Below are 19,712 nucleotides of genomic sequence, written 5' to 3' on the forward strand. Positions count from 1 at the left end.
TGCAAACCCTGGAGTGTTCTACAAATGTTAGCTATTAGTAGGGATTTAAAAGCCACTGTGATTTTATCATCTCCTCATGGCAAAAGAATACCTTGATGCCTTCAAAAATAATTCACATTTATATAGTACTTCCAGGTTTGCAAAGAATATTCCTCAGGATAGTCCTAAGAGGTAGATAGTATAAGTAATATTATTATTCCCATTTTGTCTGTGGGAAAATTGAGGTTGTGAAAGGTTCAGCCCATGGAAACTCAACTAGTGGGATCCATGTCTTGTGAATGGAGGTCTATGGTGCTGCTATTCTATGCTGCCTTCCAGTAAGTTCAAGTCAGCAAGCGCAATACAGTTACATCCCAAAGTCTTGAAAACACTTGCAACTGTGAGTCCTAAGCTGTTATCAGTGATTTCTGAAAGACAGTGGAGATTGGAAAATATGTTGCAAGAACTGAATTGTTCCAATTTACCAAAAAAAAGGACCTTTAAGGTTTGTAAAACTCTTTGTATACACAATCTCATTTGATCCTCAAAAGAACCCTGTGAGGGAAATACTGCAGTTGTTACTATCCCCATTTTACAAATAACAAAACCGAGGCTGTGGGATATTAAGTGACTTGCCTAGGGTTGCATAGCTAATAAGTATCTAAGATGGGACTTAAACACATGTTTTACAAGCCCAGTGCTCTATCCACTACAAGATAGTATGGTAAATCCTTCAAACCATACGACAAGAAACTTGACATTAATTAGGCTGGACAAAATTCTAAGACATATTACCAGAGGAATGGTTTATGAGCACTTAGAAAGGGAAGCAGTAATCACTAAGAACCAGAGTGACTCCATCAATTACATGTCAAACCAGACCAACTTGTGTTCTTTTTTTTGACAAGATTACCAGAAGCTTAATTGAAGGGAATTCCATAAAATCTCCTTGAGCAATAACTTTGGCCCTATTCTACTTAGTAGGTTTGATCCCTGCCTTAGATGAGGTTATCAAGTTTCAGACAATAAGAAACTGAAAGGGAATGCTTGTTGAACCCATAGCCTTTCCTCTGTGGTGGGGCCAAAATGGGATACAGCAAATCTAGCCAAGGTGTGACTTCACCTTGGCTTCAAAAATATATTCCAAATTCTTGCTCATGATTACTAACTGGGGAAGAGTAGCATATCTTAGACTCACAGATGTGATGGAGCTGCATGCCTACTTTCATGGCATGAATATGGGTCTATGGAAAGGCTGGAATGTACCATGTATGTCTTGGAATTGGTAGAGGCATTCCACCAATAGCACTCACCAATCCACCCATGGCTTTGAGGTCCAGAGAGGCATCATGGAGGAAGAGATGGTGGCATGTGCATGAAGTCTCACTGGCATGGTGGAGTCAAGATGAGGTAAAGAGGCTCTAGCCCATAACTGAATCACCTTAACAGGGAAGAGATACCTCTACCATAAAAGATTCATACTTTGGGGAAGTAGGCTGCATTTAAGTCCACTTATCAAAAATTCCTATTGATTCCATATTAAACTGTCTGGCTGAGGGGCAGCTAGATGGCACAGTGGTTAAAGCACCGGCCCTGGATTCAGGAGTACCTGAGTTCAAATCCGGATTCAGACACTTGACACTTACTAGCTGTGTGACCCTGGGCAAGTCACTTAACCCCCATTGCCTGCAAAAAAACCCACAAAAAACCACAAAACTGTCTGGCTGGGCATCACTACTCATGTGTGCTCTGGAGAAGCCTAGGCTTTTGCTCTGGCCTGGACTTTGGTTATTGTTAATTTGGTCCCTGCTTTGGAATCTGATCCTTTTTATCCCAGGAGGTTCTTAATCAGTCTCCCTCTCCACAGAGGACAAGGGATTACCTTAATCTTGGGCATGTGTCAGCCCCTGGTTGAAGATACAAAAGAGGATATTAAATCATCCAGCTACATAGCAGAAATGATAAAAATAATTCTGGTTCATAATTCAGAATCTTTTACTCTAACTTCATAGTGTATGAATGAAGATATCCATAATGTCTCCTAATTAACTACTGTAAAAACACCACAGTGACTTAAGGCTACCCATTATCATCTTAGGATACACACTATAGGAATATGCCACACATAAACATGCATATACATATTTATTGAAATCTCATGTTTCACAATCTCTCCTAACTACATCAAGATGTTACGCCTATTTCTTCTCTACTACATTCCTCTGGTGTTATTTAAAAAGCTCTGAGGGCTCTGGTGGCCCACAAGCTCAATATGAGTCAGTAGTGTGATGTGGCTGCCAAAAAAGTTAATATGATCTTGGGCTGCACGAAGAGGGACATATCTTCTCTAGGAAAGTGATAGTCCCATTGTTGTTTGCCCTCATCAGACCTCAAATGAAATAATACACTTAAAAAAATTTATTCAGTTTTTTTTTTTTGGTGAGGCAATTGGGGTTAAGTGACTTGCCCAGGGTCACACAGCTAGTTAAGTGTTAAGTGTCTGAGGCTGGATTTGAACTCAGGTAGTCCTGACTCCAGGGCCAGTGCTCTATACACTGCACCACCTAGCTGCCCCTTAATTCAGTTTTTAAAAGGACAGTCAGTTTGGTGAAGGGCTTTCAGTCCATGAAGTATGATGAACTGTTGAAATAACTGGGCATGCATTGCTTGGAGAAGATAAGATTACAGATGGGGCAGTGATGGTGGGAACATTGCACCTGTCTTCAAGTAGATAGAGGAGAGGTCAGCCTTGTTTTGTTTGGCCCCAGAGGGTAGAAGCAGGAGCAGCGGGAAAGTTGCAAGGATGTAAATGTAGGGTTGATGTCAAGAAAGACCTCCTAACAATTGGAGCAGTCTCAAAGTGGGATGTCCTAGGGGTCCTGGAAGTGTTCCAGAAGAGGCTGGGTGGCCACTTATTGGGAATTTCAGGTTCTCTTTCTGTGATTTTATAATTCTGTGATTCTGAGACCAACTCCTCAACCGAGATACCTTACATTTCCTGCTGGATTTTCTTTATCACAAACCTTCCTGTCTCTTTCTTAGTTATTATGAACTTAAAATTTTTGTTTTGTTGATCCATATCTGTCTTAAGTCAGGGGATAGCCACTAGCAACTTCCAAAGATTATCTTTTAAGATTTTTTTTTAGTGAGGCAATAGGGCTTAAGTGACTTGCACAGGGTCACACAGCTAGTAAGTGTTAAGTGTCTGATGCTGGATTTGAACTCAGGTACTCCTGACTCCAGGGACAGTGCTCTATCCACTGCACCACCTAGCTGCCCCCTTTATTAAGATTTTAAACTTACCTTGGAAAGATAACTCTCTTTGATTCCAAATAAGCCTCAAGACACTTCTGAATTTGATCAAGCAGGGCATTATTATTTTGAAAAGTTTCCAGAAGTCCTATGTATTGAAAAAAGCATTTAGGAAATAATAGTAAAAATTGAAAAAGCAAACACAGATTCTGCAATTTCATGAAAAAGGAAGTAATGTTATTAATATTATAAAGATTTGATGTATTTAACAAAACGTAACCCAGGGCATTAGAAATTGTCATTCTGTGGTTGTCAAAGAATTCATTATTTCTGGATTTTAATACTTTATACATCTTCAATATGATTCATTATCCAATATGCTCAGATGGATCTTTGACCTTGTTGATTTGGAGTTCCCTCCAGTGACGTGGATCACAGCCCCTCCATGCCCACCCATCCCATGTATGCTCATCTGTGTCTTTCCTTAACTTCACTACAACTTGCTAGAGGACATTTCCCCTTTCTCTTGCCCGCAAAAACCCCCAAAAACCAAAACCAAAAAGAGTAATGGGGAGCCACTGATGTTTACTGAGCAGTAGAAAGACAGGATCAGACTTGTGCTTTCAGAAGATTACTTTGGCCTCTGGGTGGAAGATGTATTGGAACTGGAAGATACTTGAAGTAGGAAGAACAATTAGGAAACTACTGCAATCCTCCAGGAAAAGAGGTCTGAATTAGATCCTTGCTCAAGTGAGAAGGGATGAGAAAGTATTGTATATTTGATTTGTTGTGAAGGTAGAGTAGATGAGACCTGACAACTTGCCTAATTCGTGAGGTGAGGGGGAATGAGGGTCGGAGAATGATGTTGAGATTGGGACTGTGGGTCACTGGAAGGATAATGGATAGGATAGGATAAAGGATAATGGATATCTTGAGAGAAAAGGTGACATTCTAAAGAGGGGAAGGGGGGAGATGAAACCTGTTTGAGATGTGTTGAGGTTGAGATGCTGATGGAATATCTGCTTTGAAATGTTGTTAGTCAGCAGAGCAATTGGACAAGGGTACTATGAGTTCAAAGAGTTTAAAAATGCGGATTTGATGAGTTTCTTCTACTGATTTTAATTCCTTCCCAAGTCATTGCTCCTATTGTTCTCTCTTCAGATGTCTTCCTCTCCTCTTTTCTCTCTTCCCTTCTCCCTCTCTTAGGGGTCCTATTCACCTGTGAAGACTCAGATTAGATTCTACCTCCTTCAATAATCTTTTTTTTTTTTTTTTGGCAAGTCAATATGGGTTAAGTGACTTGCTCCGGGTCACACAGCTAATAAGTGTCAAGTGTCTGAGGTCACATTTGAATTCAGATCCTCCTGAATCCAGTACTGCGCCACCTAGCTGTCCCTCACTAATCTCCTCTGAATGTCTTTCCAAATATGAGTGTTCCTTCAGTGTATGGTAGGAACACCTCTATTTTAGTTATTTACTATTTATCAGGAGGATTCTCTTAACCTTTTTGTTTCTCATGGACCCCTTTGGCCACAATCTGGTAGAGCTGCTGGACCCTTTCTCAGAATCATGTTTCTGTTGTGTAATTTAATAAGATTCTAAATGTGGATTCTAATGTGTTCCCCCAGTTTGGGGGAAACTGACTAAAAATCACTGATAAAACGAGTTTAGGTTTTTAAGGGTTTATTGGAAAATAGAAAGAAAAAGATTGAGAACAGAATTCTAACAGCCTGGCATTCCTATCTTTCCTCAAATTTCCTGTGAAGTCCTCTGCCGCCACCACCATCAAGTCCGGAAGCCAAAAAGGGCAGCGCTCTCTGCGCAGGCTCCCTTTCCTCCTTCCTGTCTCCTCCCAGACCATAGGAGGCTCCTCCAGTTGAAGGTGGCGTCATTCCAATCATTACAGTCCTCCCTGTTGTTCCTCAAGAAACAAAATGTTTCCTTGACGGAACAGTAAAAAGAATATAATAACTATTGCTAACTAATAATATGTGAACAATAATATAGAAAAGGAAGAGAGGAAAGTTTTGTCCAGAGGGGCGATTTTTTTTTTTGTCCTCATGAACCGACGCTTTGACATTAGTCTTGCAAAGGGAGGGCCTCTGCAGATACAGCTATGAAAATATATATTTTTTTAATTCATGGATCCCAGGTTAAGAACTCTTGAAACAGAGGGTCAAGTCAATAAAGCATTTGTTAAGCACTTACTGTATGCCAAGTTTTGTTCTAAGCACTGTCTAGAGGGTTCATTTAAAGATTTCTACCCGTGTCTGTTTTAACAAGAGGTCTTACTTTTGAAAAGTATTGTGTCAAATTGATAGTGGCAGACCGGTGGGAGTTTGAGCAGAGAATATCATTTTAGTCTCAAACAAAAGGTATGTTTTGTAGGTTGGAGTAGGAGACTAAGGCATCCTTGCCTTGGCAGAAGACCAACACTGCAAGAACAACATGGAGGTGAGGAGTGGAAGAACCCTTAATTACGGAAGCTGCAAACTAAGCTGAGAAAGAAGAGCAAAATCACAGTATTCATCCTTGTCAATTTTATGAAAACATTGCCTCCAGACTTGCTGATTTTTAATACTGGATCCTCAGGATTAAGGCTCTGGTGATCAGTATGGACAGTGATTATTAGAGATAGCTAGTGATGCTTCTTTGTAAATCATTGTGTTGCCATACCTGGTTGAGTAGCTGCCCGGAGAGCATTGGGCAAACGGTTAACTTTTCTCATGATTTCTTTCCATGATTTATCCACCTGTAAAAACATTTTGGCCTCTGCTGGCAGTTGTCTCTGAATGTCGGGAGCACTGAAAATACTCTCTAAGTAAAGCCAATTTCTCTGGCAAGTCAGCCACTCCTCCTGGGGAAATCAACAAAATTAAGATGTTATCAACTAGGGAGCCGCTGGCGCCAGTAACAGAGACTGCCCAAACCGCCAGAGCCCAACCCACACCCCACTTTTGCCCCATGGATATAAGCACTGAGATCAGCCACAAGATCCCAAGTGCCAGTAAGGGAAAATTGCAGGAAGTGGGAGATTATGTTGATGAAAAACTTCCTGATTACTTCCTGGTAATGGTGACTAGAGCAGCTAGGTGGTTCAGTAGATAGAGCATCATGCCTGGAGTCAGGAAGACCTGAATTCAAATCCAGCCTCAGACACTTACTAGCTGTGCAACTATGTGACCTCGGGCAAGTCACTTAACCCCGTTTACCTCAGTTTCCTCATCTGTAAAATGATCTGGAGAAGTAAATGGCAAATCAGCCCAGTATCTTTGCCAAGAAAACCCCAAATGGGGTCATGAAGAGTCAGACATGACTGAACAACAAAAATGATAGCTGACAAGTCAAGAACAAGTGAGTGAGGAACTTTCTCTTTTTCTAGGGAATGACATGGTTAGATTTACTGTATGGCCTCGTGGTATATTAGATAAACTTTACTCTGTAACTACTGACCTTCCCAGTCTAAAATCTTCAGAGACCAAAATCTTTGAAAGTCATCTGCCTTCAAACGAGCAGTTTAGCGGGGGGAGATAAAAGAAGACATTGCTACCTCTTGCTGTTTTTAGTACTTGATTTAAAAAAATTATTCCAGACTTGCCACAAGTTCAAGAGATCACAGAACCTCTGATGATGGGATGGCAACAGTGAAACCTCAAGAATTACCCACCCAAAGATGTAATTTATATTAAACCAGAGCCAGATGATCACATAAATGAAGACCTAAATTTGCCCAGGAAAACACTCCCTTATCGTGAACAAAAAAGCCTCTCATGACAGTTACAAACAGTTTTTCTTGTCCTTCTGTTGAAATCTACCAGCATCTAGGAAGCCAAAATACAGATGCCAGTGCACGTTTATACAGTTTGCATCAGTAGCAACATTCAAACTGGGGCACAGCTGGGCATACAGAGTAGGAGGTGAGGACCTATTCACTGAACCATGATTCCTCTCAGTCTAAAGACAGAAAAATGACAGCAAAATATCCCTCGAGCTAAAGGGAAACTAAGAAACGAGGAAACTGAGGCCTAAGGAAGTTAAGTGACTTGCTCAACATCTTCCAGGTAGTAAGTATCATAGGTGGGATTGAACTCGTGTCTTCTGACCCTTGAAGCAAGTGTTTTTTTCATTCACTGTACCTCACCACTCTCAGCCCAAACTAAAAGCATAAAGATAGTGGACTACATCATTTCTCAGGTTCCTTCCTGCTCTAAAATGTTTTGAATGATTTATTTTGAAATTGATTGCTCACCAGTGTTTGATTAAATAAAGCAAGTTGCTTTTGCCATTCATCAACTCGAGGTTTGAGTGGACCCACGTATCTGGAAGAGGCGATTGTGGACACATTAATGATGCTGTCATCTAGAAGGACCTTGAAGAAAAAAGAGGAGAGAATATAGTAAGTGTAGTTCATTTCTGGTCTTTCCCATTCTATTGTTTTCTTCTATTTCTCTGTATTGCTTGTTTAAGAACACCTTCTTATCTCTCCTTGCTATTCTTCGGAATTCTGCATTCAGTTGGGAAAGACTAGATCAAGAAAAAATGGCGCATGCAAAAGTGGGTATGAGAAGACAAAAATAGGTACTTAACGGAAGCAGAATAGATTAAGGAGAGGCAAGAATCCACAATAGAACTTTACAAGATGGATCTTAACATCAGAGATAAGCATGATGATCTAGAGCCAGCTATCCTGGAGAATGAAATCAAGTGGACCCTAGCAATCATTGCTAACAGAGGTGATAGAATTCCAGCTGAGCTATTGAAAATCCTAAAAGATGTTGCTGTTAAAATGCTGCACTCAATTCTCCAGCAAATTTGGAAAATTTCAACAATGACCACTTGGATTGGAAAAGATGAGTGTATGTCCTAATCCTAAAGAAGGGGAAAAACAAAGAAAGTTCCAATTACTGAACAATTATGCTGACTTCATACTCAAGTAAGGTTATGCTTAAGATCCGGCAAGCTAGTCTTCAGTGACATGTAAGCTTAGAATTTCTAGAAGAGCAGCTGATTTTTGAAGAGGCAGAAGAAACGAAATTGCCAACATTTGCTGGATGATGGAAAAAGCAAAGAAGTTCCAGAAAAATCTACTTCTCTTTCATTGACTACACTAAAGCCTTTGACTGTGTGGATCACAACAAAATATGGCAAGTCCTCAAAGAGATGGGAGGACCAGATCATCTTACATGTCTCCTGAGAAACCTGTATTTGGGTCAAGATGCAACAGTTAAAACCGAACATAGAACAACTGATTGGTTTAAGATTGGAAAAGAAGAAGGAGGGGGAGGTAGAAGAGGAAAGAAGGAGGAAGAGGAGTACAAGGGGGAGAGGAGAAGGAAAAGGAGGAAGAGGAAGAGGGAGGAGAGAGAGGAGGAGAAGAAAAAAGGACTCTGAACTTGTTTAGTGAAAGCATGGAGAGAAAGGAAAATTTTGCCTTGACCTTCAATGTTTGTTTTTCCCAGTACTGCGTAACACTTACAGATATCCAGAGTAGAAGTCTGTCTCTACTTTCTTGGATGGAGTAAAAAGAGAAGGAGAAAACGTTTCTAATTTCTTGGCTAACAGGAGAGTGTTATTAGGAAGAATGGAATAAATGTTCCTTGGAAAAATTAAAGGGCATCATGGAGAAAATTAAGAAGGGGGAATTCTCACTGAGTTCTAGAGTTTGGAACACAAAAGAATATGATATAAATTGAATCAATTTTTTAAATGTTTAAGCCCATACTATATGAAAAAACACTGGGCTAAGCATTGAGGATAAAAATGAAAAAGTAAAGCTCTCTCTGTTTTCAAGGACTCCCATTATAATAGAAGGAGACAACACATATAGGAACAGGTTGAAGGCAGCTGGCTGGCTGTTCCTTCCTTAATCACAATTTTGCTTATGATCGTTCAGTCTTCATAGTTTGCTGCTCAGGTAACAGCCATCAATTTATAGCTTCAAAAGAATTGTAAGGAATGTTGCTGCTCACTCTGCTGCCAAAGTGCCATGTCTTTACCGATACTGTACACCTTGCCAATGTTATGACTGAAATCAAGGTAAACTGGGACAGCTAGGTGGCGCAGTGGATGGAGCATCGGCCCTGGATTCAGGAGGACCTGAGTTCAAATCAAGTCTCAGACACTTAACACTTATTAGCTGTGTAACCCTGGGCAAGTCGCTTAACCCCAATTGCCTCACTTAAAAAAAGAAAAGAAAAGAAATCAAGGTAAACTGAGGCACGAAATTACGAGTACAATTGATCATGAATTTGCCAATAAACAGGGTCTCAGACCCCTCAGCAAAGCTAAGACCCCTAATGAGTGAGGCAGCTCTCTTTTCTAGGCAAAAGAAGGAAAACCCAGAATAGGAGACAGCATCATAGATGTGAGGAACAATATGAATAGCTAGAAATTGGTAATGAGGGGCTTGTAACAGCTCCTCCTTCCATCCTGTTACTAAGAAATGCTCATTATTTGAGTACATCTGCAAGGAAAGTTTAGTGACAGTGGACCAGATGACCTTGGGTAATAGACCAGATTCCCTGGCATCCATCTGCATCCTTCAAGGATCAAGAGGCAAGAATAGAACAGTGATTAACAGGAGAACTGAACTTCTAAACTTAGCTCAGAGATGATGATAATTACAGGAAAACTGAATTTCCAAACTTAACTCTGAGACAAATGAAACATGACTCAGGCAGTTACAAAATTGTCAGCAGTGATATAGAATGAAACCAATAACAAAATAGAATCAATTTGATTTCCCTCAGTTTTCACTAGGGATACCTTCCCTTCTAACTCTACCTAAATTCAATCCATCTTTCAAGAGCCAGCTCAAGTTATACCACCTTCATGAAACCTTCCCAACTAGACCATATATGCTGGGAGCTCTAGCACTGGGAGCATGTTTTATATTTCTTCTATATACTCCACAGAGTCTTACACAAGACATAGACTAGGTGCTCAAAACATACACGTTGATTGATTGACTGATTGAAGCAGAAAAACCCAGCAGCTAGGACGGTTTGGGCAAGGGTTCCCCACCCAGCTCTGCTCCAAAGTCCTGGTCATGGGCCCAAATGGCTGCATCTGGTACCGATAATTTTTGGATAATGAAGTGGGACTCTAGCTCTCAAGCTTTCAGCTCACTGCAGTTACTTACCTGTATGTCATCTGTTCCACCCAGGATAAAAACATCTTTGGAATCTCGATGAGGCAAAACAATGAATTCTGTTGTTTTCCAAGAGTCCTCCACCTTGTAAAATAACATTTTGGTAGAATTAAGGCATTTTTCAAGTAAATCAATATACCCCCTCAAAAGTTACCATGTCACTGAAAAGTATCCTTCATGGAAAATGAAACAACACATTTTTCATTTTTTGCTACCTGGTTTTTAAAATCCTTGAGAGATCATTTTTAAAAATTCCTTATTCTTCATTTACTTAGGTGGACAAGTTTAGTTGAATTTAGAATGAAAATGGAATTGAATGGTAACTTTCAGTAGCAGCAATAATTCAAGGGTGCAACTTTCCGCTGGAATACCATGACTACAAAAAAGAAGGTTTTACACTAAAAACGGAAGGGAGGGAGAGAATTACCCTTGTAGATCTGACAAGCCGTGTAACACAGGAAGAAATGGGTTCATAATTATCATCACCATAGGCATTGTCATCATTATCATAGTTGGTATTTGTCTAATACTTTAAGGTTTGCAAAGCATTTTTAATTTACTATCTCATTCAGTCCTCAAGAAAATTCTGTGGGTTAGGTACTCTTACAATCTCAATTTTACAGATGAGGAAAATAAGACACAAAGAGGTTGATTTGCCCCGGATCACAGAGCTAGTAAAGTGTCTCAGAAAAGATTTAAACTTATTTGGTGTAAGTTGAGTTCTCTATCCACTATACCACCTAGCTGCCTCCTCACAGGAGGCATAGCACAATAAAGGACCAGTGGTTGCTAAGAGACAACATCCAAAGAGACAGCCATATGACCTATGGACCTAGATGTTTCTGTGTAGATAATACAAGGCATGGGTAACACACCCAGTGATCTAGGGAACCCAAAGGGTTGATCTCTAAGGTGCCACTGAAGCTTAATGAATGGGATGGGATGCAATCATTTTGTAAGGGCATGTTATAGACCACCTAAACAGAAGTAGGAATTAGATGAGGGATTTGGAAGACAAAATGCAAATTTGACATGGATGAATGCTACATACAGTAATGATGGGTGAATTCAACTGGTTGGCTATCTTGCTCACGCTTTCTCTGCCAAGCAGTACAGGTGAGAAAATTGAGATTTGGTTTAATGATAATTTAATTTTTTAAAAGATGGAGGAAAGACAAAGTAATCTACTATTTTGGACTTGACCCTGACCAATGAGGAGGAACTAGTTACTAAGGTAGAAACAATAAGAACCTTGAAGACAAGTGAATTGGAGTTGGAAAACCCAGAAAGGAAAAACCAAAATGGGTGACAGGGAGTAGAAATGCAACTTAAGTTAGGAAATAGAGAGAATCTTGATTTCAATTAACTCAAATCACTAGGCATGGATGAACTAATTCCTAGAGTTCTAAGAAAACAGCAGGCCCAATTTCTGAGTGTCTTTTGGCATTTTAGCTCTGAAATATCAGAGGATAAGAGAGATCTCATAGAATGGAAAAGGGCAAATGTTACCTAAAAATTTTTTAAGTAAAGAGGGTGAAGACTATACATATCAGTGAATAAAACTCTTGAATACAATATTAAAGGTGTAGCTTCTAAGCTCTGAGAAAGGGAAAGGGAAGCAGTAATCACTAAAAGCTAGCATGGCTTCACCAAGAACAGGTAGTGCTAGACTAGCCTCATTTTCTTTTGTTGACCCAGTAACTAGCCAAGTAAATAAAGGGATGCTACAGATTCAGTATCCCAGTTCATCTGATTAAGTCTCCTGTAAGGGGCTAAAATTCTAGCTAGTCTGTCTAAAATATCTAATGAGTGGTCGCCAATAAATTATAAGCTTTAGCAAGAGTTAGACTTTTAAGTATTTATTAAGGAGAATAAGAATTTGGTGAAGAGAGAAAAGCCTAGATTCATATATCAAAGGGAGAGCGCATTTTTTGCTCCACTCTCCACCAGCGTCCTGATGAAAGAGAGTGAGAGCACCAGCCTCGCTCCCTCTTCCTCCCACAAGCAAACGTCACTTCCTGATGCCAAAGAAAAGCCGCATGTCTAGCCCTCAGAAGTATTCTCCTCATGGCAGAGGTTTCCTACAGTAAGTCTCCAGCAGGTGGCGTCATTACAATTGTTACATTCTCATGTTGTATTTGTGGGCAAGATGGGGAGAGGTGGGTTAGATAATAACACAGTTGGGTGAATTTGGAACTGACTGAATCATCTGACCCAAAGGGTAGTAATTAATCTATCACTGTTACCTTGGAGGGAAGACTAAGGTAGAATAACACAGGTATCTATTCTTGGTCATGTACTGTTCAAAATGTTTATGAATCACTTGGTTGAAGGCAACGCATGCTATGTCTGTCTAAGTCAACAAGTAGCTTGAGGAGATGGCTAACATTCTGGATGACAGAGACCATTCATCAATTTCTCAACAGGCTAGAACAATGGATTGAATAATAATGGCTTTGGATGAGCCACAACAATCCTACAACAATCGACATAATGTATATCATGTGATTTTCACATATGCTAAAGTTTTTTTTTTTTTTTACCTTTTTGAGTATTGTCTCAAGAGATGCTTCTCCAGAAGCCTGCCCAGAAACATCCTGAATCTCAGGTCCAAATTCAAAAACATGCAGAATAATAAGACGATCCAAAGTTAATGGATTGTCAGGGTCCACAAGGGTAACATCGACTATTTGTTCAATAGTTGCCCAGTGTCTTGGCTTCAAGAATGGGTTCCTCAAGTCTGTGATCACTGGAAGCTAGAAAACAAAAGCAAAAGCCATTTGCTCCCATTTAAGCTTTGAAAGACACTGGAAAAAGCCATAAGTGGGTTGATATTAACCTGGAGGGAGATACTGACAATGGAGTATAGTAGGGCACTGGATGATGTGCATGGAAGACATGCTACTACTTCAGATTTCATTTGGGTGAAAGAATAATGAATAATTTATAGAAATTTAGATCTCTTCATGGATCATTTTAATACTGATTTTCCAAACAGTGACATCATTCAGTATAATTTCACAGAATTTGGGATTTAATGAATGCTTCTAACTGAAATGGCTTTAACTACAGAATATCGATTGAATATTGAATATTAAATTAATATCATTAATTTGATCATTATTTTATAGCTTTATATATTATTCATGTTAATAAATATTAACTAATGACATGCACAGTTCACATATGAAGTTAGTACCATTTAGCAATTCTCAATGGAAATATGCAACGGATAGTTCCATTCCCACATCCCCAAGAAAGGCTGCTCATTGTTTCTGGGGTTGCTATGGAAGCCACTTGAGCACTAGGCAGATCACTTAGGGAAAGTGAGGGGAAAATATAGGCAAGAACAGGAAGAGAAGATGTAGGTGATCTGCAATCTGGAGCATGAGGGAGCAGTAACCCCTGATCCATCGGAGTCCTAATGTGTAAGTTCTCTGTGTGGAAGGAAAGGATGGGCCATGAAAGAGGAATAACTCTCTGGTTCCCTTGGTGGCCACAGTATCCCTCTACTATTTCCAAGCAGATGAATTTGACTCTGGAAAGCCCTTTCCATCTTCTCTTTACCCTCCTTCAGACACCTGATGAATGAAATGAATGAAATGAAATTCTAGAAATTGTCACGGTTGACCTCATTTTATAGATGAAGACATTGAAACCTAGAGAGGCTAAATGACTTGCCCAAGGTCATACAGTGAGTTAATTTCAGAGATGGAGCAAGAGGATCTTTAGATACTTTCCGCTACAGCCCAGGGGCTTTCTATAGCATACTATGCTGCCTCCCCTTCTGGATGTCTTTAGAACAAACTCATTAACTAAAAAGTCATTTTTGTTGTTGTTCTTACTTCTGCGTCAGAGAAGTCATGATAGTTTGTACTGGACCACCCACATACTCCAATCTAATCTCCCTGCTGAGCAGGAGAATTCATGAGATGGATGGCTGGTTTTTGGAAAGCCTGTGCCTTTGAAACAGTCTTTTCTCTATACAAAGCCTTGCCCACGTTGAGCCCCTGATTATCTAAGTGATATTATGTCAGTGATGGCTGATTGGCTTGAGGAACACCACCAGTGGCTTCATGGCAGTTTTCTAGTTCCTTTCTCTACACACCCTTAGCAGGCCTGTAGTGCAGATGATGGAAAGAATCCCCCAAGTCCGATCACTTACTTTCTCCTTCATCATCTCCACCTTAGCCTTGAGCTGTGGCACAACGTTGTTAGGGGGCAAACCTTTTTCCAGCTGACTCACAAATTTGGCATACTTCGACACTTGAGAATTCAGGTTCTCTGGATCCAGAAGTTCAAATTTACACTGTAAAAAGAAATCCACAAATTGGAAGTTTATGGTGAAATAGATCTTTAAAAAGAATGTGAGAAAAGGTAACATAAGTGAAGAAGATTTCTAGTCTCTCTATGCTTGAATCCCTTCCACACATGCTTGACAAGGAAGGTGCAGGGGTCCATATGATGGTCCTCGAAAATGGCTCTGGACCTCCTGTCTCTTTGACTTTTCAGTGGCTGTTGCTCTGGCCTGGAATTTCCCTGGCATCCTTCCAGAGTCAGCTCCAACCTTCTCTCCTTCCAGGGTTTACTGTGCTCTTCCTTGGGGATTGATTTCTTTTTACTCTCTTTGTACCTAATTATTTTATGTTGTCTCGGATAGACTTTGCCTTTACTTGTAACTGCAGTGCTTAGCACAATGCCTGACACATGGTAGGTGCCTAATAAATGCTGACTGGGGCAGCTAGGTGGCACAGTGGATAGAGTACTGGCCCCGGATTCAGGAGGACCTGAGTTCAAATCCGGCCTCAGACACTTGACACTTACTAGCTGTGTGACCCTGAGCACGTCATTTAACCCCAATTGCCTCACAAAAAAAAATGCTGACTGGCTGACCTGAATCAAGTCCACCTCCTTCTCTCTATAGATGAGGAAACTGAGCTGAGTAAGGTTGAGGTGACCAAGGTCACACAGCTAGTAATGGTCTGAGATAGGTTTTGAACTCAGGTTTTTCTGACTTCAGGATCACTGTGCTACCTTACTGACTTGATTCTTAAGTGGAAAAGCTCATTAATGCAAAAAATCTCAAGGGAAGAGTCTGGATATATGTAACAGGCTCATTAGATGCCTTGTAACCTCAGAGAAAACAAAACATTCTCCTTTTAGGGAGAATGGAAAAAAAATCCTAAACCATATAAGGATCATAGATTATGTTCAGGGATGTGCTGGTAAATGTTTTAACAATCAGCTTTCCAAAAGGGTATGCATAATATGCTTTTAAGTTTAATCTGAATTATTATCATTTTCTCCATCACTTTCTTAAGTCTAGACCATTCACAAAACAATAAACCAAGTCCTTATTTATAGCATTTGCTGATTTCCAAGGGGTAGACGCTCACTCTGAAAATTTAACAATAATCTCTGGTGAGCCTGTCCAAGTTGGCTCCAGCACATCCTTGGTTATGTGGGGTGGTTCTGGGCAGCCCACCCTCTTTATGCCATATGCTGTAGCCTCGATGGAACTGTTTGCCTCCATCAAACATGGAGGACCAAGAAGACTTTTCAGCAACCTGCCTAAAAGAGAGTGGTCTGCTTGTGTTGCTGCCAAGGCCAAGTCTCCCTATTATCTATGCTCAAAGTGTGAGCTTGCTGTTCTTGCAGAAGGCTCTGGGGTCTGAGGGACAGCTCCCCTCTCTCTGGGCTATTGCAGAGAACGGAGGGCTCCTTCCAGGAAGAAGGAAAAGGTCCAAAGTCAAAAACAAAAAAGAGGAAGCATCTAAAGAGGCAGAGACGAAGGCTGACTTGTGTTGGAGGGTGGAAGAATATGATGGCAGATGAGCAAGACTGAACTGGGAGAGGATGGGGATCTTTCTGTAGAAGGGGAAGTGGACCTTCTGAGCATTTGTGCTGGGCAGCTAGGTGGGGTCATAGGGCACATGGACCTTGAGTCAGTCAGGAATACCTGAGTCCAAATAGAGCCTAGCTGGGTGACCCTGGGAAAGTCACTTCACCCTGTTTGCCTCAGTTTCCTCATCTGTCAAATAAGCTGGAGAAAGAAATGGCAAATTACTCCAGTATCTTTGCCAAGAAAGAATAAGACACAACAACAACAACCACCTTCTACTTCAGGGAGAATGGATGTGGACTCTGCCCTCTAGCCATCAATCCTCATCTTCCTCCTTCCTGAAGTTTAGACTCTACTCTGGCCCTGGGTTTCCCAGTTATGGGAGGTAAGTTTTCATCTTGTCTTTACTAGAATCAGGACTCTACATCACTCCCCAGCCATCTCTACATCACGCTTCTGCTCCCCAATCCTTTTTCCAGTTCCCCAATAGAATGTAAGGTCCATGAGGGAAGTGATGGACTTGCTTGAATTTGTATCCTCAGTGCTTAGCATATAACACTTTAAAAATCAATCTTAATCTCTCCCTCTTTCTCTCTCTCTCTCTCTCTCTCTCTCTCTCTCTCTCTCTCTCTCTGTCTGCCTCAGAATGAGATGAGAGGCTCATGAAGAATGCTAAGAACAACAAAGAACTACATTTTAAAAGACATGTATTGGGAGAGGTGGAGCCAGCACAGTGTAGTGGAGATAGAACTGGCTTGAGATCCAGGAAGTCCTAGATTCAAGTGCTGTGTCTGATGCACATTAGCTGTATAACTAAGTTACAACCTCTCAGTGCACCAGTTTTCTAGTACTTTAAGTTGCAAAGAGGGTGCTGACTTGCTTAGGTAGGGGGAGTTTCCTCACCTAGGACATTCATTCCTATCTCCACGCTCCCTGTATTGGGGAAAAGAGGAATATCAACTAATCTGCGTTATCTGGAAAATGGCAACTGACAATGGAGAGAAGGCAGAACTACTCAATATTTATTTTCCTTCTGTATTCTCTGATGTAGAAAATAATTTTTGGAATGAAAAGAGCAGACAAAAAAGTACTGATAAGCATTTAAAACCCAAGATAAGGAAAGAGAGAGACAGAGAGACAGAGAGACAGAAACCCCAGATGAACATCATCCTGTACTATCACAACTGCTGGATGTATTGACTGAACTTGTCAGTGATTTTTGAAATATCATGGTGGGGGGCAGCTAGGTGGTGCAGTGGATAAAGCACTGGCCCTAGATTCAGGAGGACCTGAGTTCAAATCCAGCATCAGACACTTGACATTTACTAGCTGTGTGACCCTGGGCAAGTCACTTAACCCGCATTGCCCCACAAAAAAAAGAAAGATCATGGAGAAGAAAAGAGGTGCTAAACATATGAGTAAACATTCCCATTTTTAAATGGGTGAGGTATGCCAGTGACAGGGCAGTATCAGTGGATCACAAGCTCATTCTGAGCCGAATGAGAATCAGATGATCTTTGACTGGCTTAATAGAAGAAGGAGGTCCAGAATGAAGGAGGTGATAGTCCCATATCTATGCTTTGGTCTGGAATCACCTGTTTGGTTCTGGGTCTCTGGAGAAAATCCAGGAGACGATGACCACCAGGGTGAAGGGTCTTACAACTGTACCTTATTAGGTTCACTTGAAGGAGCTGAGAGGTTAGCCTGCAGAAGACTTGGGGAGGACATGAGGGCTATCTTCAAGTATTTTAAAGGTTCTTATAGGAAAATATAGATTGGACTTATTTTGCCTTATCTCAGAGGGTAGAATCCATGGAGAAAATGCTGGAAGGCAGATTTCAGGTGTAAGAAAAACTTTCCTAACAATGAGAACTCTCTGTATGGACTGCTTTGGTAGAATGTACTGCCTCGGCGGAAATGCATCTAGCCTCAGAGGCCTTCAAGGAATGGTCACTTGTACATCAGGTACGTAGTAGATCCTTGTTGCTCTGAGAAAGCAATCCACTCTGAATATGGTATTGTGAATATTCTCCTCCACATTCATACTGTGGGACAATACTATAGGCTATTCTGTCCTGGGATAGGGAGGAAGCATGTAATAATGGGTAGAGAGGAAAACCTGACTTCAAGCCCTGCCTCTGGCACCGTTGGCAGGTCTTTTAATCTCTTGGTATTCGAGGTTAGTGGTATCAAACTTGAATAGAGATGGGGCCCACTAACCAGTATATAAAGATCCCTGAGGCCATTATTGACTTAGAAAACCACATGTTAACATTATCTATGTTCTACTGTATTTTAAAATCTATTTTGTTAAATATTTCCCATTTATATTTTAATCCGGTTGAGCCCACACAATAGAGCATGCTGTTCTAGGAACTTCTCTAAGACATTATAAGATACTGAGAAAGTGCTGTTCTACATTGGTGTCAGTAAAATCCCAGTCTAATCTTTCCCTCTTCCAGATTTAGGATGAAGTCTTTGGACTACGTCTATGATTACTCCTCCTTGGACAGGTAGAGTGCCCATGTTTCATATGAGACCTTCCATAATGAATTCTGCTTTGTGGTATTTGGATGCTCTTAATGTGAAATACCACCTTTAATACAACTTCAGCGGGGGTGGGGGGAATATCTGATTCTAGACACTAGGTTTAACACATAAGCTTATGCTCAATTACTTAAGAATTGAAATTATGAGAAGGTATCTTTCTTCTACCTCTAACCAGTCTTTTTGGAGGATGTCCCATTCATAAAGAGAATCCCAGAGCAGCTGCTTTAGTTTCAGCTCCGCACTGACTTCTTCAAGAGCATCAAATTTGGACACTTCTACCTTTAGGAGAAAGGAAAAAGAATTAATTAGAACACATTTCTCTCTAAATAATGAAATAAATAGCCATCTTCTAATTATCTGCCTATAGAATTAGACACACAGGCAAGGGCAAACTCGCCAGTTGCCTGAGTCTATGGACCCATAATGGACCCAAAGTGGGAAGAAAATTACAAGGATGGGAATCAAGGGCCAGTGTCTCACTTCCCCTCACCCCTTATGTCCAATCGGTTGCCAAGGATCGCTGATCCTACCTCCACTTGTCTTGCATCCTTCTCCTTCACTCACATAACCACCATCTTAGTTCAGGGTCTTATCAACTCTTGCCTGGACGAAAGCCTCCTGATTGACTTCTTTGCTTCTAGCCTCAACCCTCTCCAATCCATCCTCAAACTGATACTTATATAGCAAATGATATTCCATATCACTCCCCTGCTCAAGAAGCCCTGTGACTGTCTTTTGGATAAAATACAATTACCTTTATTGTCTGGCTTTACCTATCTTTACAGAATAATTTCACATCTCTCTCCACTTCCCACCCCCATTCCCATATTCCAGTCAATATGGCCTCCTTGTGGTTCCCTATACATGCCTTCCATCTACAGCCTTCTTGGTTTAGAATAGGCTGCCCCCTGTGCCAGCAACACTCTCCTTCCTCACCTT

General features: G+C 40.8%; 1 protein-coding gene across 1 annotated transcript in view; it reads right to left on the minus strand.

Moving 5' to 3' along the window:
• Window positions 1–19,712, minus strand: part of DNAH6 (dynein axonemal heavy chain 6) — a 211,021-nt gene that overhangs the window by 153,657 nt on the left and 37,652 nt on the right. Inside the window, exons 16-22 of the mRNA XM_043981262.1 lie at window positions 18,939–19,052; window positions 14,547–14,690; window positions 12,925–13,137; window positions 10,373–10,465; window positions 7,481–7,600; window positions 5,908–6,088; window positions 3,283–3,379 (exon numbers count right to left, since the gene is read on the minus strand). Of these exons, the coding sequence (XP_043837197.1) occupies window positions 3,283–3,379; window positions 5,908–6,088; window positions 7,481–7,600; window positions 10,373–10,465; window positions 12,925–13,137; window positions 14,547–14,690; window positions 18,939–19,052 (962 nt within the window). The remainder of the gene's footprint in view (window positions 1–3,282; window positions 3,380–5,907; window positions 6,089–7,480; window positions 7,601–10,372; window positions 10,466–12,924; window positions 13,138–14,546; window positions 14,691–18,938; window positions 19,053–19,712) is intronic.

The sequence above is a fragment of the Dromiciops gliroides genome, chromosome 2 (genome assembly GCF_019393635.1).
Source record: "Dromiciops gliroides isolate mDroGli1 chromosome 2, mDroGli1.pri, whole genome shotgun sequence".
Taxonomy (NCBI): Eukaryota; Metazoa; Chordata; class Mammalia; order Microbiotheria; family Microbiotheriidae; genus Dromiciops; species Dromiciops gliroides.